This window comes from Physeter macrocephalus, chromosome 19 (assembly GCF_002837175.3).
Source record: "Physeter macrocephalus isolate SW-GA chromosome 19, ASM283717v5, whole genome shotgun sequence".
Taxonomy (NCBI): domain Eukaryota; kingdom Metazoa; phylum Chordata; class Mammalia; order Artiodactyla; family Physeteridae; genus Physeter; species Physeter macrocephalus.
In genome coordinates, this window is record NC_041232.1 from 2,102,000 (window position 1) to 2,126,908 (window position 24,909).

A 24,909-nucleotide genomic window follows, 5' to 3' on the forward strand; every position below is an offset into this window, starting at 1 on the left:
TGCACCTTGCTTGCGACTGGAGATAATAGACCAAGCAGTTGGGGTCCTGGCCCTTAAGGAGCTTATGTCCCATCCATGTGTGTGTGGTAAGCCAGTACATAGATAAATTAGTACAGGATTACAAATTGTGATAAGCCCTTGTGGGAGCTGAGATCGAGATGTATGGGGTGACTGGGTGGACAGTGGTACCTTGCGGGGAGTGGACACTAGGGGTAGGAGGGGGTGGAGAATTATGCTTTTACTAGACATGTTAAATTTGAGTTCAGTCGGTGCCCAGGTAGAGGTCAAGAGTCAGAAGTGCTGGCCATTTCGTGTTCGGAGACAAGGGATACAGGTGTTTAAAGCCATGAGCTTGGGCAAGGTCACCCAGTGCTTGAGTGTAGAGGGAGGTCCAGGGCTTGGCCGGGGCACCCAAACATGGTGGTCCAGCCGAGGGAAGGGTCGGTCAGAAGAGACCGAAGGGATCATCAGGGCTTTGGACCTTCAGGCTTCATGGCCATCGGCCCCTGGGCCGCCCAGGAGAGGGGCCTGCAGGCGCTGGGGACCAAATGGGCGGTGAGTGGGCAGACAGTGAATGTGTACCTCGCTTTGGAGGTTTCGGCCTGGCGGGGAGCGGTGATGGGGCCGAGGCTGGGGGTTCTTGGGGCTCCAGGCGTTAAGACCTGAGAAGCCAGGGCGGGTTTGGGCGGGGATGGTGTTGAGCCGGGGCCGGGCGGGCGAGGCGGTCCAGCTAGAGGCCCCCGGGAAGACGGGGTTTCGGGGCGGAGGCAGCTCAGCCCCGACGTGGCCCAGCCAACCGCGAGCTCAGCCCAGGGACCCAGGGAGCCGCCTGCGCCAGCCGGTCATGCGCTTGGGCACCAGGAACCACAGTTCCCGGCGTGCCCAGCGCTCGCTTCCGGGTCGGGTCTGAGAGACCCGGAAGTAGTTACGGATCTCGGCCGAGAGGGCGGGGTGAGAGTTGTGTGCCGTTGTTTTTCCTCACTCGCTGGTCCTGCCGCCGCCGCCGCCGCCGCCATGGGGAAGCGACAGCACCAGAAGGACAAGATGTAAGTTGAGCCGCCACCGGGAGCGGGTTTGTCCGCACTCTGCGCCGCGCCGAGTCCCTCTCGACGTCGCTTCCCCGGAAGCCTCCGCCGTCCCCCGGCGGGGCGGCTCCCCAAGGCGCGGGTCTCCCGGGGTCCCGTCCCCTCGGCCCCTCCGCTCGCCAGTTCTGACCCCGCCGGCTTTCCCCGGGCGCGGTTCTCGCTCCCCAGCCTGCTCCAATTAAAACAAACCCACCTGGCACCACCAGCTGCCACCGAGTTTCTTTGATTTTTTTAATGACAAGAAGAAGAAGATGTGTATCGACCGGCTGTTTCCTGCTTTCCCTTTGAACCACTCCAGTCGGGCTCTGCCCGCTGCACTGCTCTTGTTGTGATCCTGTAACTTCCGTGCGTCTCCATCGGGGGTCAGTCAGTTCTCAGTCCTCGTTTTGTCAGGCTTCTTAGCAGCGTAGGACGCGGCTGACCGCCTCTCTCCCTCTGAAGCCCTTGTACGGTGCCTGGGACACCACACTATGTTTTCAGGCTACCTCAGGGGTCTTTCTTTGTTGGTCTCCTCTGCTGGATCCTCCTCCCCCTGTTCCGGACCTCCTAGGTCTCCTCCCCCAGGTTTCCTCTCCATTTACATCCTGACCCCGGGGATCTCTCCAGTCTTGCTTAGGACACCTCCACTTGGAGATCCGATGGGCTTCTCGAATTCAGTGTGCCCCACGGGGAAGCAACTCTTGATTTTCAGCACCTGAGCCTGTTCCTCCCCCATTTCCCCATCTCAGTGGTCACACCGCTCTGCGCTCGCTGGGGTCAGAAGCCCGGGAGTTTCCCTCAGCTGCTTCTGCCTCCTGTCCATCAGTACGTCCTGCTGGCTCTTCCAGGAATTGACCGCTTCTCACTCGTCCACCAGTCCTCCCACAGGTGGAGTTGATGCCAGCTCCTTGGACCTTTGTAGTCTCCCTCAGATTGGTTTTCTGCTGCCTATTGCTTGACCCTCTGCACACAGCAGCCAGAGTGATGCTTTGAGGACTTATGCTGGATCAGGGTCCTTCCATCCTGCCTGAAGCAAATCCAGAGTCCTCCCACGGCCCGCGAGGCCCCTTGTGATACGACCACCAACCCGCGTTTCCACCATCAGTGGCCCCGTGCCCCCATATGCACTCTGTTTCAGTGGCTTTGCCCTTCTTTGGGAACACACTAGCTTTTCTTGCCCCAGGGCTTTTATAAGTGATTAGTCGGCTTCCCGGAAAGCGCTCTCCCTGCTATTTGGAGCAGGACCGTTTGGGTTTGCTTCCGAGTTTGCGTATCCCCGTGTTCTGTTGTGTTTTTCACTATGTGCCTGACACATAGTACGTGTTAAATAAGCATTTTCCGAATGAGTGAAATGATTTCGGTCATCAACTTCTTACTTCCAGAGAATATTCTTTTTATAAAGGGGTGGTGGTAAGATTATTTCTCCCTCCAGGTACATTACCTGTGCTGAATACACTCACTTCTATGGTGGCAAGAAACCAGGTAAGGCATGAAATCCTTCTGTTTCTTTTGGTGTGTGTGTGGGTATAATTAAGGAATGATGTCTTCACAATGCAGTAAGTGTAAAAATGAACAGTTAATAAGAACATGGAAACTATAGTAGACAAATGGGCTGAGAACACAGACAGTTCACAAAAGAGGAAATACACTAAACATAGGAGAAAATGTTTAATATTGGTGGTGATTTTTTTTAACATAGGTTACAATAATATTTTCTCTGTCGAGTTAATAAAGAATTCAAAGAACGAGGATTTCCTTGGTGGCACAGTGGTTAAGACTCTACCTGCCAATGCAAGGGACATGGGTTCGAGCCCTGGTCCAGGAAGATCCCACATGCCGTGGAGCAACTAAGCCTGTGCGCCACAACTACTGAGCCTGCGCTCTAGAGCCCGCGAGCCACAACTGCTGAGCCCCCACGTGTTACAGCTGTTGAAGCCCATGTGCCTAGAGCCTGTGCTCTGCAACAAAGACAAGCCACCGCTGTGAGAAACCCATGCACCACAACGAAGAGTATCCCCCGCTCGCTGCAACTAGAGAAAGCCTGCACGCAGCAACAAAGACCCAACACAGCCAAAAATAAATAAATAAATAAATAAATTTATAAAAAGAGAAAAAAAGAAAAGTTGGATGTAGAAGTTGGTCATAAAAGGTGAAAAACAACTGGGGCAAGGCAAACTTTTATAGGGTTAGTCCAAAGTACTTTAGGAGGGCCTGGACTTCAGTTAGTCACATGGTAGCAAATCATGGTCATTTGGAAATGAAAGAAAAGATGGAGCCCAGAATGCTGGTACACTTAGTGTGATGGGTTTCACCTCCTTTCTGCTTTCCTGTGGGACTCAAAACATGGTTTATGCTCAGTAATCATCTGTTAACTTGAGAGAAAAAGAGAGAGAGAGAGAGAGGGAAACATATGAACGCAAAAAACATCAATACTGAATTTCCAGGATCATCTCCAGTGATTAAAACATTGTCTATAACATGCAGCTATTTCTCCAGGTTAATTGGCCATCTCTATAATGGATTGTTTTCAGGAAATCAATCATAATAGGGAAATAGGCATGTATGTATAGGTATTGACATTTACTTAGCAGATTTTCAGAACTAAGAATGGAAGGAGAAATGCATGCCGTGGAGCAACTAAGCCTGTGCGCCACAACTACTGAGCCTGCGCTCTAGAGCCCGCGAGCCACAACTGCTGAGCCCCCACGTGTTACAGCTGTTGAAGCCCATGTGCCTAGAGCCTGTGCTCCGCAACAAAGACAAACCACCGCTATGAGAAGCCCACTCACTGCAACGAAGAGTAGCCCCTGCTCGCTGCAACTAGAGAAAGCCCGCGTGCAGCAACAAAGACCTAACGCAGCCAAAAATAAATAAATTAAAAAAAAAAAAGAATGCAAAGAACAATAATACCTAAAGCTATCAAAGCTGCAGTCAAAAGAGCACTGTCACGGTCACTGGTGGGAGCAAAACTGGCCCAGCCTCTTGGAAGGCAAAGCCAAGAGGGAGACCCACAGCAGGGGTGTTAGGACTGTGGCAGAAACCCACCTGCGGTATGTACTTTTTCCTCTAAACTCTTTCTTGATGTACCCCACATTTTGGTTCTGTCTAGAGAAAGGTTTTAGTACACAGCAATTTTTGCACTGGGTAATTTATATCAGCGTTTTCTTTTGTTTCTTTTTTCTTTTTTTTTAAATCTTAGCAGGTTTTACTTTATTATTTTTATCAATGTATCATTGACCTATAACACTGAGTGATTTCCAGGTGCACAATGCACTGGCTGATATTTCTGTACATTGCAAAACAAAACCCAAAATAGGTCTAGTTACTGTCTGTCACCACACACAATTATTATTATTTATTTATTAAAATTTTATTTATTTATTTTTGACTGCATTGGATCTTCATTGCTGCACTGGACTTTTTCTAGTTGTGGCGAGCAGGGCCTATTCTTTGTTGCAGTGCGTGGGCTTCTCATTACAGTGGCTTCTCTTGTTGAGGAGCATGGGCTCTAGGCGTGTGGGCTTCAGTAGTTGTGGTGCACAGGCTCAGTAGTTATGGCTCACAGGCTGTAGAGCGCAGGCTCAGTAGTTGTGACGCACGGGCTTCATTGCTCTGCGGCATGTGGGATCTTCCTGGACAAGGCCTCAAACCCGTGTCCCCTGCATTGGTAGGCGGATTCTTAACCACTGAGCCACCAGGGAAGCCCAGGTCAGTAGTTTTTAATTTGCAAATTATCTGCAGTGGAAATCCACCCCTTCCATAAGTTTGCCTCCAGAATATAATGGTCTGTAAGTGTGTTAATTACTTACTTGTAGGAGTCCCAAATTTAGCAAATAAAAATACTGCATGGGAAGGGAAGCCCCACACACATTTTTTAAGATATCATTGATTACGGTCCCCATGCTGTGTGTTTCATCCCCGTGACTTACATGCACTTTTTCTTAAAACGTAGTTGACTTGTTGATAGAGCACATATGTGAAATTTTTTACAGAGTAAGTTTTCTGTCCTTTATTTTCATTTTACACAGATATCGCACAAACAGATTTTCGTCGTCTACCTTTTGACCACTGCAGGTAAGAGTTTGGAGAGTTTAACCTTTCCCTCGTGATTGTTCTCGGGCACTCAACTGTTTGACAGTGAATCTGATCCCTGGAGATGCAGGTGTAGCTTCTGTCTGCGTTCTCCCACCCGGATCTTCCGCGGACTGGAAGAAGGGACCCAGCAATGGAAAGAAATGATGATGGTTTTCTGCTTGTTCTGTGTCTCCATTTATGTGCATTGTCTTTTAACCTTGTTCTCACCTACAGAGGTAGGTAGGCTCTGTCATCAAGCCTGCCTTACAGTTGAGAGAATCAGTGCTTCGAAGAGTGAGCTCCCTCTCCCAGGTATCCCATCCAGGAAGTGGTCTGACTCTGAGCCCAGGGCTTTCATGCTTTCCTTTTGGTCCAGAGTCTGAGTAGTAACAGCAGCCCCTATAGTCATGATACTGTGGCCCCTCCCCCTTCCCTGAGAATGCAGGTCACTGTGGGGGTGGGGAGGGACCCAGCTGCACAGCCACTTGGATGTCTCTTCCCACCCTCCTTAGACTAATGAACCCCAACACATTGGGGCTTGTGGGAGTGGGCAGGTCTGGTGTTCCCCATGGGCCTGAGTTTCCCCAAGTTTGAGCCGTGGTCAGCTCTGTCCTGGACACACGTGTCTACACAGCATTCTCCCCACCTTGCTCTCCTCTCCCTCCGACCAAAGTTCTGATTCCATAGGTCAGGGTGAGCCTTGAGAGCTGACCAAGCTCTCCTGGTAATCCCAGCACTCTGGTGAGGCAGGTCAGCCGATACCACGGGGCAGTGAGGGGGCAGGGGAGGCTGGGGGCGCAGCCACTGAATCTGCCCAGGGTTCCCAGGAGGCTCCCCACATGGTGAGTGAGGGCTTCACCTGTTTCACTTGCTCAGGAAGTATGAACAAGTGAGGCCCAGACATCATCAGCAGCATTTCTCACCACCGCCCCGTTTTGTCATCAGCCTCCTGGAAATGTAGTCTTGTGCATTGGTTCTATGGAAATCTTCGGTTCCCAGTTCTTCCAAGAGGTCTCTGCTCTGTGTCTCGCCCATTTTGTAACTACCTTGGGTTCTGGGTAACACGTGCTTTGAGAATGTGCCCTTCAGGCCCTTTTGGGAGAAGACACATGTTCACTGTCTTGCTGTTTGGAGCTTGCCTTGTTGTTGGGTCCTGCTCTGGTTGGTCCCCAGCAGTACTACTGGGTTAGAGTAGAAGGTTGGGCCAGAGGGGGCGGTGGTGAGGACTCCCCACAAGGGCTCCCTGGGGCAGCATCCGGGGAGGTGACCCCAATGCTGCCAGGCTGTCCAGGTCCTGGTGCCTGACCTGTGCTGACTGAACTCGTAGGTGACTGATGTACAAACAAGCCAGGTCAGTCAGGGCTCTTGATGACTAGTGATGGAGACCCCATGCCAGAAGAAAAGGTTATTGGCTCAAGGAAGTCCACCGGATACCATCCTCCTCCACCTGTGGGCTCTGCCTTTCCTAAGCGGACCCTCCACGAGGCAGGAGGTGGCCTTCGACACCCATGTCCCTGCATTGGAACTTACCCAGGGCTCCCGGGCGTCAGGTCTTATCTGAGTCACTTACCCACTCCTTGGAAACATGGCAGGAATGGAGCCTTCTGTGCAGCCAGGAGCAGGCAGGGCTCCTCCAGACCATGGTAACTCCCCCAGAGTCTCCTGGGATGGGAGGGGGCAGTGCTCAGCAGTGACGCTGTCCTTCCTCAGTCTCTCTCTACAGCCCTTTGTCTACCCGGTCTGCACCCCCGAAGGCGTCGTCTTTGACTTGCTGTGAGTTTTCCCTTGACTTCTGACTAACAAATGTGGTGAGATTCTTGACACCCACTCAGGAAGGGGCTGTGGGGCCAGCTGGAGAGTTTGGGCTCCAGGCAGTGCTGAGCCTGGACACCCCGAGGTCCCAGCAGCCTTGGGAGCCCTGGATGGGCCTCAGGCATGAGGCGGCAGTGCTGCTGTGACCTCTGCCTGGAGGGGCGTTGGCCTCTCCCCCGTGTGCGGGTCCCTAGTGCTCTAATTCGCACCCCGTACCTGTTACAGTGTTAAAGAGCTGAGTAGCTTTCACTTCATGAACGCAGAGCCATAGTTGAGGCGCAAACTTTTCTAGTGCTTCCCTTTGAAGCTGTATGCTCAGTTTTATGTCCCAGCGTAAGCCAATTTCTGTAATTGTCTCATAGTTCAGACTCATTTTAGAAGATTTGCAAAATACTTCAAAGGAAAAGGGAAAATTGGCCATAATTGCATTGTCCAGGGAAAGCACCGTCAATATCTGTAGTGCTCTTTTTCTGGGAGTGTATTTGTGGTAACCTGTTTGAGATCATACTGTTGAAGATAGTTCAGGATCCATTTTTCACTCAGATGAGAGCTTTTTTCCCCTATGTCATTCAGAATTCTCTGGAAGTGTGATTTTTTATGCTGGCCCAGTATCTCATTGTGTGTACGTCTTTTTCTGTTAATGTTGTTTATCCACGTTTATGCATAACTGGAGTAAAAACCCTGAACGTACTTTGAAGCCCACGTAGCCAGAAATATTCCCCCGTTTCCTCTGATGAGGCAAAAAGTGGAGTGTAGCCCCTTCCCAGCTCCCCCCAGAGGCAGGTCCCCTGCACTGTGGCCCTGTCGCCAGGCTGCACCCGCCCTCCCGCTGACACGCACTGTCCTCTTCCCTTCAGGAACATTGTCCCTTGGCTTAAGAAGTATGGGACCAACCCCAGCAACGGAGAGGTAGGTGGCTGTGCAGGAGCTTTGGTGATGCTAGTGAACACCAGGTGTCAGGTACAGGAACGTGGTGGAGTACCCACACCGGTCCGGTCCTCTCTGGAGTGTTCCCCACTTGTGTGCACGTGTGCAGGCATCTGTCTTACCTCGGTCGTGGACGCAGTTGCTCGGTGACCCCACTGCCCCTTGCTTCCACCCCCGAGGTGTTGGTGTGTCCGGCCCTGCCTGCGTCCGTGGTGGCTGTGTGCGCCCTCCTGTGGTGACACAGTTTGGGGGGGGCATTTGGAGTTCTGCTGTTGCAGATGGTGGTCACAAATGCGGTGTACCCCTGGGACTGCTGGACGCTGGGGGCTGCGTTTTCAGCTTGGTAGCTCCTGGCAAGTTGCCGCCTGGAGGAGTCGCACTGTTCCAGACTCCCAACAGCAGCGTGTCAGGGGAGATGCGCGTCCCAGACCCTCGGCAGCTCTAGGAGTCACCTGTCTCTTTGGGTGATGTAGCTTGTGGGCACCAGCGTTTTGTGACGTGTACTCTGTGGAGAGGTAGGTTAAGCAGCTGTTGATGTGTCACACGTACAGGTGCAGGAGAGAATCTGGAGTCGAGTTCCAGCATACTTCCCTGCTGGACACCCCCGCCCCTCCGCATGCCTTGTCGTAAAGCCCTGGGGCGCCCACTTTCCGCTCCTCCCGCTGCTCTCTGTTCACTTCCCAGTTCGCCTTCCCTCTGCCACATTTATCCGGTTGCACCCATTCACTCACAGAAAGGGGTTAGCCGTGCAGCACGGGGCCTGGCACTGTGAGCAGAGTGGGACGGGATTCTGACCAGAGGAGGATGGGGGACCTGGGGACGTCTGTGAAGCAGTGCCATGGAAGCTTTTTTTTGCGGTACGCGGGCCTCTCACTGTTGTGGCCTCTCCCATTGCGGAGCACAGGCTCCGGACGCGCAGGCTCAGCGGCCATGGCTTACGGGCCCAGCCGCTCAGTGGCATGTGGGATCTTCCCGGAATGGGGCACGAACCCGTGTCCCCTGCATCGGCAGGCGGACTCTCAACCACTGCACCACCAGGGAAGCCCCGCCATGGAAGCTTTGACCTGGGGACGAAGGGAGATGGTGGCAGATGGTCTGAGTTACATTGGGGGGGGGGTCTTGCCAGCCCTGGAGGGAGCCTGGCTTCTTCTGGATGGGCTGGAGGCCAGATGGGTTAAGCCGTAGCGAGCTGTGATCTGGCCTGTTTGGAAGCCTGGCTCTGGCTGCTGTGTCGGGACCAGACCTCAGGGAGGTGAGGGTGGAAGCAGGGAGGCAGCAGGGGCCGTGTACTTTCTGGGCAAGAGGTGCTGGGTGAGCCTGTGCTAGGGTGCAGGCTGAGGAGGTGCAGTGCAGGGGCTAGAGGTGGGCGAGCAGGGAGGGCGGGACCTTCTGCAGACCCAGGAAGCCAGGTTGGCTCCCACAGGGTGTCAGCCTGATGGAATTCCGGCGTGCCTTGGGGGAGTGGCGGGCAGTGTGGTGACTGGTACCGCAGAGCCGGGAGCTGGGCTGGGTGGTGGTCAGAGCCCTGTCTGCTGGGATGAGGCCTGGTCAGCCCTGTGACAGACCCTGGGGGCCCTGTGGAGGGTGGAGGCTGTCATTGTCATCGTCTTTGGGGAGGCCCGAGAGGACCCGGGTGCGGTGAGGCTAGGGGGAGGGAGGGAGGCAGACGAGGGGTGTGAGCAGGGTCCTGGTCACCAGCCTCGGATGTGTGAAGTGTCGTGGGTTCAGTCTTTGCTCAGCTGTGCGCTTGTTACCTGTGTTCTGGAGGCGGATGTGTACTCTGGGGCCCTGGGCGGTGGCCTTGTTTTCGGGATGCATCGCCTCCCCTGGGATCAGGCTGCGGCTGTGTCGAGGCTGGGGCTTGCTCCTCTGTGGGTGGGGGCTGCGCTTTGCCATCGCCCCCAGCCCCCCGTGTTCCTGGTCCACGTCTGGCCCCCTGTCCTCGGTCTCCTCGGTTACTGTGGACAGCTGCTCCCTGGGTGCTCCCCAGCCCCACAGCACGCCAATCGCCTGCCCCCAGCCATCGCCTCTGCTGCGGGTGTCCTGTCAGGGAGTCTGTGGTGCGTCCTCAAGCGGGGCCCGTGCCCCTCCCGGCCCATGCCCAGAGTCCCTGCCGCCGTGGCCCTGAGGACCGTCCCTGGGGTGTCAGCTGCTGTGAGCTCCTGTCACCTCCCGGGGCCCCAGGAGGAGGGTGCTGCGTGTGGGTCTCCCTGGGTTGGCTGTGCCTGGGGCGGGCACCCACCATCTGTCTATAGGTGTGTGTGGGGGGGTGGTTGGCTAACGACGGCAGGGCCGAGGTGGCTGTCGGGGAGCAGGCACGGGGCTGGGCGCGGGGACTGTGCCAGGGGAGGGAGGACGTGGGGCAGAACCGGGTTCGGCCCTGGCGGAAGGATGCCTGGCGTCTCCTCCGGGTGGCCCTTGGAGCTGGCTGACGCTGCAGGGCCTGTGCCTCCCCATCCAGGGTCTCCCCGCTGCCCCCTCGCTTCCTCTGACGGAGGCCTCCCCACTGGGCGGCTTTCCTCCGGCTGCTGGACTTTGCTTTATTGTCCAGGTTCCTGGAGAAGACGTGAGCTGCAGACAAAGTCCAGAAGTTTTGAGAAAGGATCCCGTCCCATCCCCTCTTTGCATTTGCGTGTATTGACTCCTCTTCCCCCACGCTGTAGTGCCTGGTGTTTCTTGGGTCGTCACACAGCAGAACAGCAGGGCAAACGCCTGGGTCCCCACTGCCCAGCTGAGGAGATATTGATTTGGCCAAAAAGTTTGTTCACGTGCCTCTGCCCTTCTTCATGTGAGTTACTTGTTATTATTAATTACGCTTCTTTCAGAAACTGGACGGGAGGTCCCTGATCAAGCTGAACTTTGCAAAGAACAGTGAAGGTGAGTAATCCTTTACAGCTAGTTCGAGGATTGGCCCGCAGGACCCGAGGCCCCTGCCTCTCACCAAGTTTTTGTTCCTTTCTGATCAGGCTGGAGGCTTGCTTTTGATTACTCAAAGGCTAATAATTTTTTCTTAAAGGTCCAGATAGTTTAAAGCTGGGGTGGGGGTGAAACCTCAGGCTTGGGGCACTTCTTCCCACAGGGGCACTTGGGCCATGTGGGCCGCCGGTAGCCTTTGTGGGTCCAGCTGGGCCCCACGGGAGACAGGCCCTGCCTGGCCGTGGCTCTGGTCCAGTCTCTGCTGGAGACAAGCTGCTCAAGCTGCAGCCCAGGGCGGGCGGCCGGGCAATGGGTGTGGGGGGTCTGATGGATTTGCCAGGTGGGTCTTGGGCTGGTTTCCGCTCGGCACTGGTCATAAAGCCCCAGTCCAGTCCTGCGGTCCTGCTCTGTACCCCTCCACACCCTCCACTGTTCTTGTTGGCCAGACGCCTGCGCCGAGGCGACCTCTGTGACACCCACCTTGTTCTCGGTTCTCTGTGGGCCTGGCGCCATGCCCTGGGCGCGTGCAGGTGCCGTGGTTGAGGGCGGTGTCGGGGCTCGCTGGGCGGGTGTGTTCTGGGAGATGCTGCAGCAGCTGAGGCTGGCCTGGCTCCCAGCAGGTGCCAGATGGCAGTGAACGAGCAAGCGGGCCTTGGCCAGGAGCACAGTGCTCCATGGATGGTCCCTGGGTGCCGTGTGGCTCCCTGCTCTGAGAGCGGGTGATTCGGGGAGGCCCTCGGTGTGTCTCCTTCGTTTACTGAGCACCTGCTGTGTGCGGAGAGCAAGACAGGCCGGGTCTCTCCCGGAACAAAGGGAGGGAGGAAATTGGAAATGAGATCACTGTAGTGCATCAGGTGCTGCGTGTACCAGGTCAGAGGTAAAGCAGGGTGAGAGAGGGTCACAGGACGACTCGCTGACAGGGTTTGAGTGTAAATCTGGGGGAAGGGGGAGGAAGGGCGGGGGAGAGGACCCCTGTGGAGATGTGGAGAGAGCATTCCGGGCAGCAAGCTCAGCCTGTGCAAAGGCCCCGAGGCACAGCCAGGAGTCCAGTGTTGCTGCATCAGGGTGAGCAGAGCGGGAAGCAGTGTCTGTGGTCCAGAGTCAGGTGGGATGGGGAGCAGAGCAGTCATGCAGGGCCAGGGTGGCCATGGGAGAACTCAGAGATTCCAGCAAGGAAGATCTGACCTAACTTTGCCTTTTTAAAAATTTTTACTAACTTTGATTTAGAGATTGCCTTTTTTTGGCTTTGTTTTGTCTTTTAGTTGAAAATTTTTTTTTTAATTAATTTATTTTTGGCTGCGTTGAGTATTCGTTGCTGCACGTGGGCTTTCTCTAGTTGCGGCGAGCAGGGGCTGCTCTTCGTTGCAGTATTCGGGCTTCTCTTGTTGCAGAGCACGGGCTCTAGGCACATGGGCTTTAGTAGTTGTGGCATGCAGGCTTAGTAGTTGTGGTGCGCAGGCTCAACAGCTGTGGCACACGGGCTTAGTTGCTTCACGGCATGTGTGATCTTCCTGGACCAGAGCTCGAACCCGTGTCCCCTGCATTGGCAGGCGGATTCTTAACTGCTGCGCCACTAGGGAAGTCCCTAGTTGAAATTTTCAGGGATGTGAAAGTAGAGAGAATTAGGGACTTCCCTGGCAGTCCAGTGGTTGGGACTCTGCGCATACACTGTGGGGGGGGCCTGGGTTTGATCTCTGGTCTGGGAACTAGGATCCCGTGGTGCAGCCAAAAAAAAAGAAAGAAAGAAAGTAGAATTAGTGTGTGACTCCCTGCCCCGTATCCATCCCCAGCTTCAGCTCCCATCCATTGTCAATGTGTCTGATTTTACCTGTGCTCGCATTCTGCACCTACTCAGGTGATTTTAAGCAGATTCCTGACATCATACTATCTCGTGCTTAAGTACTTCAGTGTGCATTTCTAAAAGGTAAAGATTTAAGAAATAATAACCACAATATCATTGTCACATCTAAAAAGTTAGTAGGAATGCTGTAGTATCATTGACTATCCAGCCAGTGGTCAAGTTTCCAGAATGCTCTCATAATTATTTTTTGTAGCTTTGAAATCAGGATTTTTAGAGTCCATACAACTCAAGGTCTCTCATCTCTAAGTGTTCCCCTTTCTGCAGTGTTCTTGCTGGGACTTGAACAGGCTCCCTGGCTGCGGGCAGGTGTTGGTGGGGTGGGGCAGGGCACGGAGGGAAGCCGGGGCTGGTTGCAGTAACCCAGGCGAGGGACGCAGGAGGTACGGGGACAGTGCAGGGCCTGAAGGATGGGCTACTGGTGGGTGGGCAAGGGTGACAGATGCCCGAGGTGGAGAGGGAGGCCAGGTGGGCTGGGGGCTGACAAGGCCGACTTTGCTGAGGAAGGCCCTGCAGGGGTTGGATCTTGCAGGAGGAATGGGAATTCATGCTGTTGGAGGAGGAGCTTGAGCTGTGGGCTGTCCCTCGGGTCCACCCTGGGCGTGCTGACGCAGGGTTCCGCCTCTCCCGCTCTCTGACCTTGGGCATGTGCCTCCTCTCCAGGGAAGTACCACTGCCCTGTGCTGTTCACCGTCTTCACCAACAACAGCCACATCGTGGCCATCAGGACCACTGGCAACGTCTACGCCCACGAGGTGGGTCCTTGGGGAGCCCCAGGCCGGCTCATGGGCTGAGAGCCACCAGCGCAGCCAGGAGATGGCGGGGCCTGCTCGTGCCCTCCAGACTGGACCGGGGCAGTTCTGCCTCCTGAGCAGATCCTTGTTCCCTGGTGCCCCCCACAGGCATCGGCAAAGACCCTGGAGAAACCTCAGCTCCTAGTGCCGCCCCAGGGGATCACATGTTGTGGGGGGTGGTCCTGATTTCCACACCCATCCTGCTCTGGGCCTGCTTTGGGCTGGGTGCAGATGGCAGGGCTGTGGCCTCGTGATGCGGGAAACCCTCCCTAAGCCTTTTTCACGCTCATCCCTGGAGGTTGGCCCCGCGGGGCTCTGGGGTCACAGATTTGGGTGGCTCATTGGGAGACAGATGTGTGACAACAGCAACCTGTCTGGGGTGCAGGAAGCCCCGCCCCTTGGTGGCACACACTTGTCCCCCACCTTGGTCCTTTCCCTACCTCTGGGTGGGCTCGGGGCTGCCAGGTCAGGGGGGCAGGCAATGTGACAGTGGACTTTCTCCTGGCTTTAGGCGGTGGAGCAGCTAAACATCAAGGCCAAGAACTTCCGAGACCTGCTGACCGACGAGCCCTTCTCCCGGCAGGACATCATCACGCTGCAGGTGGGTGTCCCCTTCCCTGCCTGCCCAGGGACCACCCGCCCAGGACCTTGGCTCCTCCTGCCTCAGTGGTCTCGCAGCCCCCTGCCTGCGTATCTCCCAGCTGTCCCGGCTGTTGGCAGAGCCCCTCCTACCCTCCCTGCCCTCAGTCACCCTGGGCCTCCACACAGGCAGCCTGCTCAGTCCGGGGCTCACCGCTCCCCTCCAAGGCTGCCCCTGCCATGTCAGGGCCCTCGTCTCTGCCCCCAGACCCACCTCCACGTCCCGGCAGCCCCGTTGCAGGCCTGAGGGCTGGGGCTGGTGTGCTTGGGACCCAGGGGCGAGTGTAGGGTGTGCCTGTAGGTGTCAGAGCCCCAAGTGAGTTCATGAGAACCCGGCCCTAGAAAATCAGGGTGTCTAGATCCTCCTGTGGCTCATCCCGTTCTAATCAGAGGCCAGTGCATGGCTCTCCCCAGTGGTGGGCTTGCTGTCCCCAGGGCAGACCGTGGGGTCAGTCTGGCAGCCGGGCTGAAGGGGGGTGGCCTGCAGGAGGCCTGGAGGTGGGCACCCCAGGTCCCACGCTAACAGCCAAGGGTGCTGGGCTGTGTGCGGGGAGAAGGGGACACTGCTGGCTGAGCAGCCATCTGTGCCACTGTCCCCGCCCCACCCCTGCTCGTCACCCTGCACAGGGCAGAGTCCCTGCTGACGTGCGGTGCCCATGCAGCCCCCAGCCTCTCCCCTCCAGCCTGGTCCCTCTGCTGCCCAGCAGCCGCACGGCCCAGGACGGGTCTGGCTGTGGTGCCAGGCTCACTGCCACGCGTGTTCTTTTTGCCATAGGATCCCACCAGTTTGGACAAATTCAATGTCTCCAACTTCTTTCATGTTAAGAATAACATGAAAATAATAGACCCAGGTATGTATGGCCAGGGCTGGCCCGGGTGCCAGGGACTTGGGTAGAAGAGCCTGTGCTTCTGGGTGCAGCCCCCACCTCCCTGGGGCTTGAGCATCTGGGAGTCTCACCCAGGTTTTCACAGGTCTTGCATTTCCTGAGCCGATGCTCCATTGTTCTGTGCTGGGGTTGGCAGACCACCCTGGCCCATGCCTGCCATCGGAGGCCAGACATGTTGGTGCCAGCCGGGCCATCACCATGGTGCCCAGCCTGGCCATCTCCCCGCCCCCGCCGCCACGTCAGGACTTGGCTCTAGGTCTCTCAGAGCTGCTTCCTTTCCCACATGCTCGGGCCTGGGTGGGCCTTCTCCTCAGAGATTGTCTGTGTCCCACCACAGGGATGGGCCACTCGTGCTGGCCGCTGGGTGGGTATGGAGGTCCCATGAAGGGTGGTGAGTGCTCATGACCACTGGGTCCTGTGATGCGAGGCTGTGACCCGTGGGGCTGGGGCCGGTCTGGGGACACGGCAGTAGCCTCGCTCTTTCTTCCCCCACTGGCTCCTCCCTGGGTTGTTGTGACCAGGAGGCTGTGACTGTGACAGAGGCTCTGGTCACTTCAGACTCGTGTCCCAGCCGGGGCTCTCAGCGGCTCTGGCCTCCTGTCCCTGTCACAACATCTGGGGATGCTGCTGGGTCTCAGCTGATCAGGGCGACTGTGCTGTTTTGTAGATGAAGAAAAGGCCAAGCAGGACCCATCTTATTATTTGAAAAACACGAACACGGAGACCCGAGAGACGCTGCAGGAGCTCTACAAGGAGTTCAAAGGGGATGAGGTGCTGGCAGCCACCATGAAGGTCCCTGAGAAGACAAAGGTGGACAGGCTGAACGCTGTGAGTAGGCAGCGGGCCTCGCCGCTGCCCTCTTTGCCGCTCGGGGCACTCCTGGGGATGGGGCTGCCCTGAGGCTGGCCCGGCAAGGCTGGGGCCACGGACAGGTATGGCCGGCCCGGAGCAGATGTGCTGGGTGGACAGCTGCCCGGTAGCTTCAGTGGTTCCTCGCCCCACAGCTGCCTGGGGTATGGGCAGAGTCACTGCCCTACGAAGCTGGTTACTCGGTGCCCAGAGTAACCTCAGGGGTGCCAAGCTGCTGGGGGGAGGGAGCCAGTGGTACTGGGGGTACCTGGCACCCGCCCTCACCTTCTTGCCCCACACAGCCCATTGTTGGTCCTGGGACCCCCAGTTGGCAGTGATGGCACCAGGATTTGCACCCTGGCTTGTCAAGTCCCAAAGCTGCCCCTCCCCTATTCAGGCAGGACCTGGTGAGCTGGGGCTGGGGGACCCTGGGTGGGGGAACCTCTGAGGTGCCCCCCTAAAGAACTGTCCAGAAAACTAAGCGTGCTAAAAGAAGGTTTGTTGTTTATAATCTAATCCCACCTCTAACACGATGGTTCTTAGTATTTTGGTGTATTTCTTTCTCATGGGAAGAAACTTTTTATCCTTCTGTTTAGAAGGAAGAAAATCATTTATTGAGGCTTATTTTTTCCTGTAGGGACTTGACACATTTAAAAAGAAGCTCAAGTTCTTGGTGCTCTGAACCCCAGAGATGCCCAGGCTCTGCCTGGTGTGTTTTTCTGGGTTTCACTTAACGTGAGAGCTTTGGCAGCCGGGCCTTCAGCCCAGTTGAGGCCTGTGGGCTGCTGGCTCACTGTGCCCCTGCTCCCTGGGCCCTTGGGGAGAGGCCAGTGTGGGCTGGGCTGTCCTGTCCCCCTTGGTAGGCCCCTGCAGGCGCCTGTGGGTGGTAGTCAGGGACACCTTCCTGGAAGAGAGGCACCGAGCGGGGCCTGAGCAGCAGGGTGGCCTCCCGGGGCTGAGGAGCCACCGTGGTTTCTTGGCAGGCCCACTATTCCACCGGGAAGGTCAGTGCCTCCTTCACCTCCACTGCCATGGTTCCCGAGACCACGCATGAAGCAGGTAGTGGCCTTTGTCTCCACCGCCAGCGTTAACAGCGGCCAAGGGTGGGGTGCCCTCGTCTGTGCCCTTCTCAGTGCTGCTCTGTTGCGCCTGGGCTTTGTGGGCTCGTGGGCAACTCAGGAGTGGCCAGGCACGGCCCCTTTTGAAAGTGGGCTTGTGCTTGGGATAGGGGCGGCTGTCCAGGGGGCTCCCTGGTGGTGGGAGGCCCTCCCCATGCTGGGGCCACCCCACCTCAGGCTCCAGCCCAAGTCCCACCTTGGCGTTGCCCCCAAGCCCCCTTCCTCTCCTGTTCTTGGCTGGTCGGGCCCCCCTCCTCCCCCCCTCCCGCCAGCCCTCCCCTCCCCACATCAAGGAACCGTCAGGCTCCGCTGCCCCGCCCTCCCCGATGCCCCTGGGGGCTCCGGGCCACGGGCAGGCAGGCAGGCAGCTCAGGCCTTTGCTTGCAGCCGCCATTGATGAGGACGTGCTGCGCTACCAGTTCGTAAAGAAGAAGGGCTACGTGCGGCTACACACCAACTTGGGCGACCTCAACCTGGAGCTGCACTGCGACCTGGTGGGTGAGGTGGCCCCCTGCGAGTGCCTGGCTGCTGGGCCTTGCAAGTCCTTCCTCACCGTCGGGGCCGCCTTCCATTGCCCAAGGGCCCTGGGGGTCCTCAGGACCCTTCCCTGGCCGCCATGTGCCTCAGGGGAGCACCTTGCCTTTTTTGTAGACGCCAAAAACCTGTGAGAACTTCATCAAGCTTTGCAAGAAGCAGTACTACGATGGCACCCTCTTCCACAGGTCCATCCGCAACTTCGTGGTGAGTGCTGTGCGCCGGCCCCCCAGTGCCCACGTGCGGAGTCCTGCAGTGACCCACGTGTACCCGGGGGCCAGCTGGCCACACCAGGCCTCTCGGGGGTGAACTGGGAGGGCCCCATTCTCACCAGGAGCAGCTGGGGGAGGGGCGGCAGGGAGGCTGAGGCTCATGGGCGCGGCTCCTCACTGGCTGGTTCTTCCTGCAGATACAGGGGGGTGACCCCACGGGCACAGGCACAGGTAGGTGCTCGTGCTGGGCCCCTGGGAGCTCTGGCTGCGCAGCAGGCTCTGAGGGCAGGGGCGTGGGGACTCTGCTAGCCCCATGTGCTGTTTCCTCGTTCCAAGGTGGTTGTGAGGCCTCAGCCACAGATGAAGGGTGGGGCCAGGGGCACCCCCTCTGTCCACAGACCAAGGGGGCCCACAGTGGGTAGAGGTTGGGCCCCACCCTGGACACTGCCCCTCCAAAGCCCCCCCTTAGCCTGCCAGCTGCTTGGGCCAGCTCATCCCTCACCCTGTGTGGTGTGAGCAAGAACCACTCATCTCCTTGGCACTTTACTCCCTGTTCTGGGGGCCGGGCCCTAACCAGGGGCTCTGAGGGCCCTGGGGCTGCGGGGATGTCCTGCGGGGAGTTGGTGATGAGGACACCAGGTATTGCGCACGGGTTTTTGAGCTGGGCTGCGTCCCAAGAGCTGCGCTCAGCTGGGACCTGGTCATTCTTGCTGCCACGTGCCCCCTCCTCCTCCAGGGGGGGAGTCGTACTGGGGAAAGCCCTTCCGAGACGAGTTCCGGCCCAACCTCTCGCACACGGGCCGCGGCGTCCTCAGCATGGCCAACTCGGGGCCCAACACCAACAAGTCTCAGTTGTGAGTCAATGGGCAGCCATGGGAGGGACCCGGGAGGGGGTGGCTCCTGCAGGTTCTCCATCAGCCTCGCCCTACATGTTGTGCCCCCCACCCCGAATCCAATCCAGAAAGTGGGGACGTGCGCAGACCTGCCTGAGCGCTGGGCGTGTGCACCTGCACGTAAAATGAGTCAGCCGGCAACCCCACGCCTCGTGGTGGTGCCTGCGACAGGCCAGGGCGGCACCAGATGTGGGTGTGGATGTGGATGCCCGGCCGGGGGGCGGAGACCCAGTGAGGGGTCGGGAATTCTGCTGTGTTTCGGCGTTAGATGCCCAGGACAGCCACGTTGGTCCTAGTAGGTCTAAGTTTTGGTGCTGAGAGGGTGAGAACAAGCTAGACGTACAGGCTTGGGCAGCCTGTGTCCAAGTGTCTGGGGGGGGTGGGGGCCACCAGGAGCAGTGTAAGGTGAGGGGCGGTGCAGGGGAGCTGTGGGGCCGCAGAGGAGAGTGTTTTCCCAGGAGCCACACGCTGCCTGCGGAGGTTGGTTTGGGCCACATGGCCACTGATGGCGCGTCGAGGATGGTTTGGGTGGCGGCTCGCATGCACGTTTGCTGGCTTCACCTGCAGAGCCCCCTGGCTTGGTGGAATGAGGCCCCAGGTGGAGTGTTTCTCTCCCGCTCAGCCTTCTCTAGGAGCTTTATGAGTTCATCTACGTTTCTTGATATATGATTCTAAAAAAATCCTTAATTTTTTACCTGTGTTCCAGATATTTTCCCCAGACTTTAAAAATTTCATGGGAAGGTGGCACATGTTTTTACATCTCTCCTGTGGCATTTCCACTTGTGCTTAAGGAGTCCCCAGTGCCATCGTGCACGTGTCTCAGGGAAGTCGTGGAAGGCTTTGGTTTGGGGATCTCGCTTGTCCGTGGTGATTGTGTGTGACGTGGGCACAGCGTTTGTTTCCTCCCAGTTGTGCTGGTGTCACTCAGAGCAGTCCCCTCCTCAGGTGGATGGCAGCCTTGCTGGCGACTGCACAGTCAGGATGCCCGTCACAGTCTGTCAGGTGGCTAGTTGGCCCCCCGGCCATTGCGGGCACCGGTGGAGCGAGGAGGGGGCCCCGAAGGGCGGAACACCCCCTCCTACCTGATGGGTGGTCCCCTGTCTTAGGTGACTCGTTCCCAGTGATTTCCCTGCTCATCGTCCAACGGAGCCACTGAGAGAGCTTCCCACAGAGAAGGCACTTCCCACCAGCCATGAGGGGCTCAGGTCGTCCTCGTGCCCTGGCGCTCGGCACCTTCCTGTGGGAATTGGCTCTCACTCTGTTTTTCCTTCCGCCAGCGTTACACTTAACCTGCTCATACCAGCTCTGCATTGGGCTCTGCAGTGAGTTCCAGAAGGAGGTCCACCCTCACTGTCTGTTTGCACGTTGCTTTGGTTTTGATTGCTTATTCTCTAATCTGGACTTTATTCTAATTGGAGCGACGTGACATGTGTTTTATTTATTTAATTTAAAAAATTTTTTGTGACGTGTGTTAGAACAACGGACGTGCGTGGGGTAGTTTCCATCCAAGGATGTGCCTTGACTTCTCCTTGGCTGTCTTCTATCTTCTAATGCGATTTTATAGTTTCTTCACATGGGTCCTTTGCCTTCCTGGATAAAGCTATTCCGTAAGGATTTTGTAGTTTGTGATATTTTTGTAAACAGAATTTTTTTTCCCTAATTCTGGGTGGTTATTGTTCATGTAGAGAAAAACTATTATTTAGGCACTTTATCAAATTCTCTTATATTTCCAGTAGTTGTTTACTGAAACTGTCTTAGGCTTCGTAGACATTCATGTTATCAGCTTGAGGGGATGTCCTCTCCTTCCTGGTGCAAACATGGTCCGCTCACCGTCGGACTGTGTTGGGGAGGACATGGGCTCTGTTGCATCACCCGATCAGGTTTGCTGTTGGGCCTACTTTTTCAGGCGAGGTTGCTGAGTTTGCAGATGCTTTCCTGTAGCGTCTGCTGTTTTTCTCCTGGAGGCTGTGGGCCAGCCTTTCTGCTGTATCCATGTGTCTGTCCTGGCCAAGATTGTAGACTGCTGCTCCCTCCACATGGGGGCCAGCCTGGGTCATCTGCGCTGGTTTGATGGGGTCCGAGTACCGTGGGCGCTGCCCATGGGGTGAGGTGGCCAGCGCCTTCTGGGGGGACAGCTGAGCAGCTTTGGAGGCGAGGCAGCTGTTGTGACCTCGCTGGGGCAGGGACGGCCGCAGAGCGTCCTGCTGACCCTTAGGTGGGCTTTGCTGCTCCGGCCAAGCACTGATTCACATTTTGCTGGAATGGGACTCACCCATCTCTGGATTCTCAGCCTGTGTCCATGCATCCCCCTCTCTCCCCATCCCTGACCACATCTGTGTCCGTTCTTCCTCAGGGCTTACAAGGATTGTCTGCTCTTTCTCTGTAGTTATTTTCAGTTTCTACCTCGAATTGCTTCTTCCTGGTTTCTGTTCTCTCCTTTCTTATTTTCGTGTCTCTCCCCCTGCAGCCTCGGCCTGTGCATCCCCCGCCCACTGCTTGCTGGTGGTTCCGTCTGTCTTGTCCTGGCAGGGCTACGTGGCGGGTTTCTTAGCCCCACGGGGCTGGGTGGGTGCTCTGCGTGCTGTTGGCAGGGCTGGTGGTGTCACCTTTTTTTTTATTATTTCTGACTCTGCTTAAATAGCCAGTAAAACCACTGCTGGATTGGTGGCGGTTTTCTCTTTTTATTTCTAACATTATCGGGTGTTTTCTTTGTCTTTTCAAAGAGCTAACTTTAGACTTTATTTCCTTTCTGTTATGTCTTGGTCTCCCTTTTATTGTTTTTCTGTTTTCCTCCTGTTACTTTAGGTTTATTCCATTCTCTCTTGAGTTTCTTTAACTGTTAGAAGTGAGAATAGGAGACCTGCCTGGCGGCCGGAGGTCAGGGATGCACAATTCCACGGTTTTTGACGTCTGGCAGCCCGATGGGCTTGGAAGGCGTGCGCTCCCTGGGCGGCTGCTGACGCGTGTTGATGGAGCTCAGTCCCGCACGGGCAGTGGGGATGTGGGGGCATTGCTGCACTTCTCTGGGGACTGCTCCATGTTGCGACCATCGCCACACTTCCTGCCTCTATCCCTTCTGTTTCTGTCCTTCTGCTTTTAGCCTTGTAGATTCTTGAAGTCTTAAAGCAGTATCTTACACAGCACACACCTAGATCTTGGTTTATTTTAATTCAGCCTGACAGTCCTAAGTGTGTATTTAACTTTCCAGTCACTGTGCTGCTTCTGGTGATCTTAATTTGTTTTCTACTTAGCTTTTTCTTCTATTTCTTTTTGTTTCCTTCTTTTCGCTCTCTTCTGGTTTGGAACTTAGACGTTTTCCTTGTGGCCTCACGTCACGAAGTACATCTGTCTAATGTCTGAAGTTACTGGTTAGCGCCCTTCCCCCCCTCCCTCTCAGTCACCCCGCCGGCTCTCACATCCGTGTCCTTGGGGAGTTTAATTTGCCCCCTTTTTTTTTTTTAAAGAAGATGTTGGGGGTAGGAGTTTATTTTAATTAATTTATTTTTACTGTGTTGGGTCTTCGTTTCTGTGCGAGGGCTTTCTCTAGTTGCGGCAAGCGGGGGCCGCTCTTCATCGCGGTGCGCAGGCCTCTCACTGTCGCGGCCTTTCTTGTTGCGGAACACAGGCTCCAGACGCGCAGGCTCAGTAGTTGTGGCTCACGGGCCTAGTTGCTCCGCGGCATGTGGGATCCTCCCAGACCAGGGCTCGAACCCGTGTCCCTTGCATTAGCAGGCAGATTCTCAACCACTGCGGCACCAGCGAAGCCCCTAATTTGCCCTTTAAAAAAAAATTATTTATTTTTGGCTGTGTTGGGTCTTCGTTGCTGCATGCGGGCTCTCTAGTTGCGGCAAGAAGGGGCTACTCTTTGTTGCGGTGCGGTGGCCTCTCGTTGTGGAGCACGGGCTCTAGGCACGCGGGCTTCAGTAGTTGTGACACGTAGGCTTCAGTAGCTGTGGCTTCTGGGCTCTAGAGCGCAGGCTCAGTAGTTGTGGCGCACGGGCTTAGTTGCTCCATAGCATGTGGGATCCTCCCGGACCAGGGCTTGGACCCGTGTCCCCTGCATTGGCAGATGGATTCTCAACCGCTGCATCAGCAGGGAAGCCCCCTAATTTGCCCATTTTTATACCAAATTAGACGTGAAGATTTTTGAGGTCGGCCCTTGAGTCCCTTTCCCGCGTGTGTCTGTGTCCAGACCCCTTCCTGCTCGTCGCCTCCTTTCTTCCGGGCTACAGTCTGTGGTCCTGTAGTCAGTCTCTTGATGGGACGGGCTCTGGGCACAGCGTCGGCCCAGGAGGAGGTTGGCGACAGTCAGGCCTGGAGGCAGAGCCCCTGCCCCTTCCTGGGCGGCCTGGTAGGGGCCCGAGGCAGGCAGGTGGGGAGGCGCAGGCTCTCCCGGACCATACCTCTTTCCCCAGCTTCATCACCTTCCGCTCCTGCGCTTACCTGGACAAGAAGCACACCATCTTCGGGCGGTAAGGCGCTGCACATGAGGTCTGTGTGTCGGGGGCGGGTGCCTACCTTCCTCTGGGCTGGACCTGCTCCCACTTGCCCCGTCTGTGTCTCTGCACAAGTGGGGGCTTGGGGCTTCTCTGCGGGGAGATGGGGGTGGGCAGGGAGTTGGGCCCTCTGGACCTGAGACCCGCCCCAGTGGCCTACCCAGCACCCTGCCTGATCCCCTCAGGCTCTCCCTTGAATGGTCCCGAATCTTAAAGCTGGGCCACATCCTGTCTCTCTCCCCATCTCCCGTCTGGGGCTCGGCACCCATCCTGTGAAGGCCCAGATGGTATTTCCAGCTCTGTGGCTTCATGGTCTCTGTCACACCCCCGCTCTGGTCGTAGCACAAAATCAGCTACAGGCATTATGAGTGTGGACGGGTCCTGATCAATCTTTGTTAACAGAGCTGGCAGCCAGCTGGACTTGGCCACCAGCCGGGCCTGGGGACCCTGCTCCTTATTTCTGGGTCCTACTGGCTCGTTCTGGAGCCACTCTGCCCCTGGCCTGCTCAGGGACATGGCCTTTGGGGGTGCCCTGCTCTGGGCATATTCTCAGGTGCCCCATTGCTCTGCTGCAGGGTTGTTGGAGGCTTTGACACACTGACGGCCATGGAGAATGTGGAGAGTGACCCCAAAACTGACCGCCCTAAGGTATGTGCCCGGGAACATGGGGGCTGCTCCTCAGGCTTGGCACTGGGTGGGCCCTAGGTGGGCTGGGGGCCTGCGCCGGCTCTGCTCACCCCCTCCTGCCCCCACCAGGAGGAGATTCGCATAGACTCCACCACAGTGTTTGTGGACCCCTACGAGGAAGCCGACGCCAAGGTGAGGAGGGCACTCAGCCCGTTCTGTCCCCAGGAGCCCCACCCGTCCCAAGGGCTCCAGGCCAGACACTCCCCTGCCTGCCACAGATTGCTGAGGAGCGGAAGAAGACGCGGCTGGAGGCAGCGGCCCTGGAGAGCGCAGCCAAGAACAGCCAGCCCCAGCAGGGGAGCCAGGGCCGCCAGACGTACCGCCAGGGGGTGGGCAAGTACATCAGCCCGGTGGTCACGTGAGTCTCCACGGTGCTCTCCCTGCACTTACCGCCAGGGGGTGGGCAGCCGGGGGCATGGGATCGTGCCATGAGCTGGCTGCTGGGGGCGCCTTGGTGCAGGGTGAAGGAGGGGGGGTCGGGGCTCCCAACTTGGGGCCTGGTACCCACATGGCAGCTCTCGTCTGCTGCTTCTCTCCCCAGGAAACGGGTAGCAGAGGAAGAACCCTCCACCAGTGCAGCTGTCCCCGTGGCCAAGAAAAAGCCCAGCCGAGGTTTTGGGGACTTCAGCTCGTGGTAGCAGCAGGCTGGCCGCTCTGGATTCTGGTAGGGACTTGGACTGTGTCCCAGAGTTGTCTGCCCTTTGAGCTGCGACTCAATAAAGCTCTGGTCTATTGGTCTGGGTCCTCTTTCCTGGCCTTGGGAGTCCACGGGCCACCTCTTCTCTCCCTGGGTAGGATGGCCTGGCCCTGTCTCCATGTCTGCTCCTCTGCCTCAATCAGGAGGGCGAAGCCAGCTGGCTCCCGCTGTTCCTGGCAAAGGGCGAGCAGAGGCCCTGGGAGCTGGTGTCCGTCATCCCGTCCCCCCCCCGGCCCCCCACGCCAACTCCTCTCCAGCCTCAGGGCTGGCCTTGTGCTCACACACGACCTGGGGACCTGCTGGGGGATGTCTCTTTCTACTGAAGATCTTCAAAGCCTGCCCTTTCCACGCCCTCCATCCCGCAGTCCTCCTGTGACACTGCTCCCTCGGCTTCCAGAAGCTCCCGTGGAAGCTCAGGGACAGCTGCCTCCTCCCAGGACCCGTCTGCTCCC

At 56.9% G+C, this 24,909-nt stretch overlaps 2 protein-coding genes across 7 annotated transcripts; one reads left to right on the forward strand and one right to left on the reverse strand.

The window, feature by feature from the left end:
- Positions 1-936: 936 nt before the first annotated feature.
- On the forward strand, positions 937-24,909 carry PPIL2 (peptidylprolyl isomerase like 2). 6 transcript variants are annotated; one of them, XM_028480200.2, is made up of 22 exons: positions 937-1,046; positions 2,497-2,546; positions 5,093-5,138; positions 6,849-6,911; positions 7,808-7,859; positions 10,703-10,754; positions 13,315-13,406; positions 13,957-14,046; positions 14,860-14,935; positions 15,639-15,799; positions 16,804-16,879; positions 17,326-17,432; positions 17,590-17,679; positions 17,882-17,915; positions 18,421-18,538; positions 19,855-19,899; positions 22,993-23,049; positions 23,649-23,721; positions 23,830-23,892; positions 23,979-24,118; positions 24,302-24,424; positions 24,823-24,909. In XM_028480200.2, exons 1-21 carry the CDS (start codon positions 1,015-1,017, stop codon positions 24,396-24,398), a joined length of 1,614 nt encoding a protein of 537 aa, XP_028336001.1. In that variant the 5' UTR covers positions 937-1,014; the 3' UTR covers positions 24,399-24,424; positions 24,823-24,909. The 6 variants fall into 6 exon arrangements, with proteins under 6 accessions (XP_028336001.1, XP_028336002.1, XP_028336000.1 ...); XM_028480201.2 differs by lacking the exon at positions 24,823-24,909 and adding an exon at positions 24,556-24,643; XM_028480199.2 differs by lacking the exon at positions 24,823-24,909 and having other exon boundaries at positions 24,302-24,509.
- Positions 8,894-11,664, reverse strand: LOC114484369 (uncharacterized). Its single transcript, XM_028480205.2, has 2 exons — positions 11,274-11,664; positions 8,894-10,448 (listed from the first exon to the last, which is right to left on the reverse strand). Exons 1-2 carry the CDS (start codon positions 11,467-11,469, stop codon positions 9,946-9,948), a joined length of 699 nt encoding a protein of 232 aa, XP_028336006.1. The 5' UTR covers positions 11,470-11,664; the 3' UTR covers positions 8,894-9,945.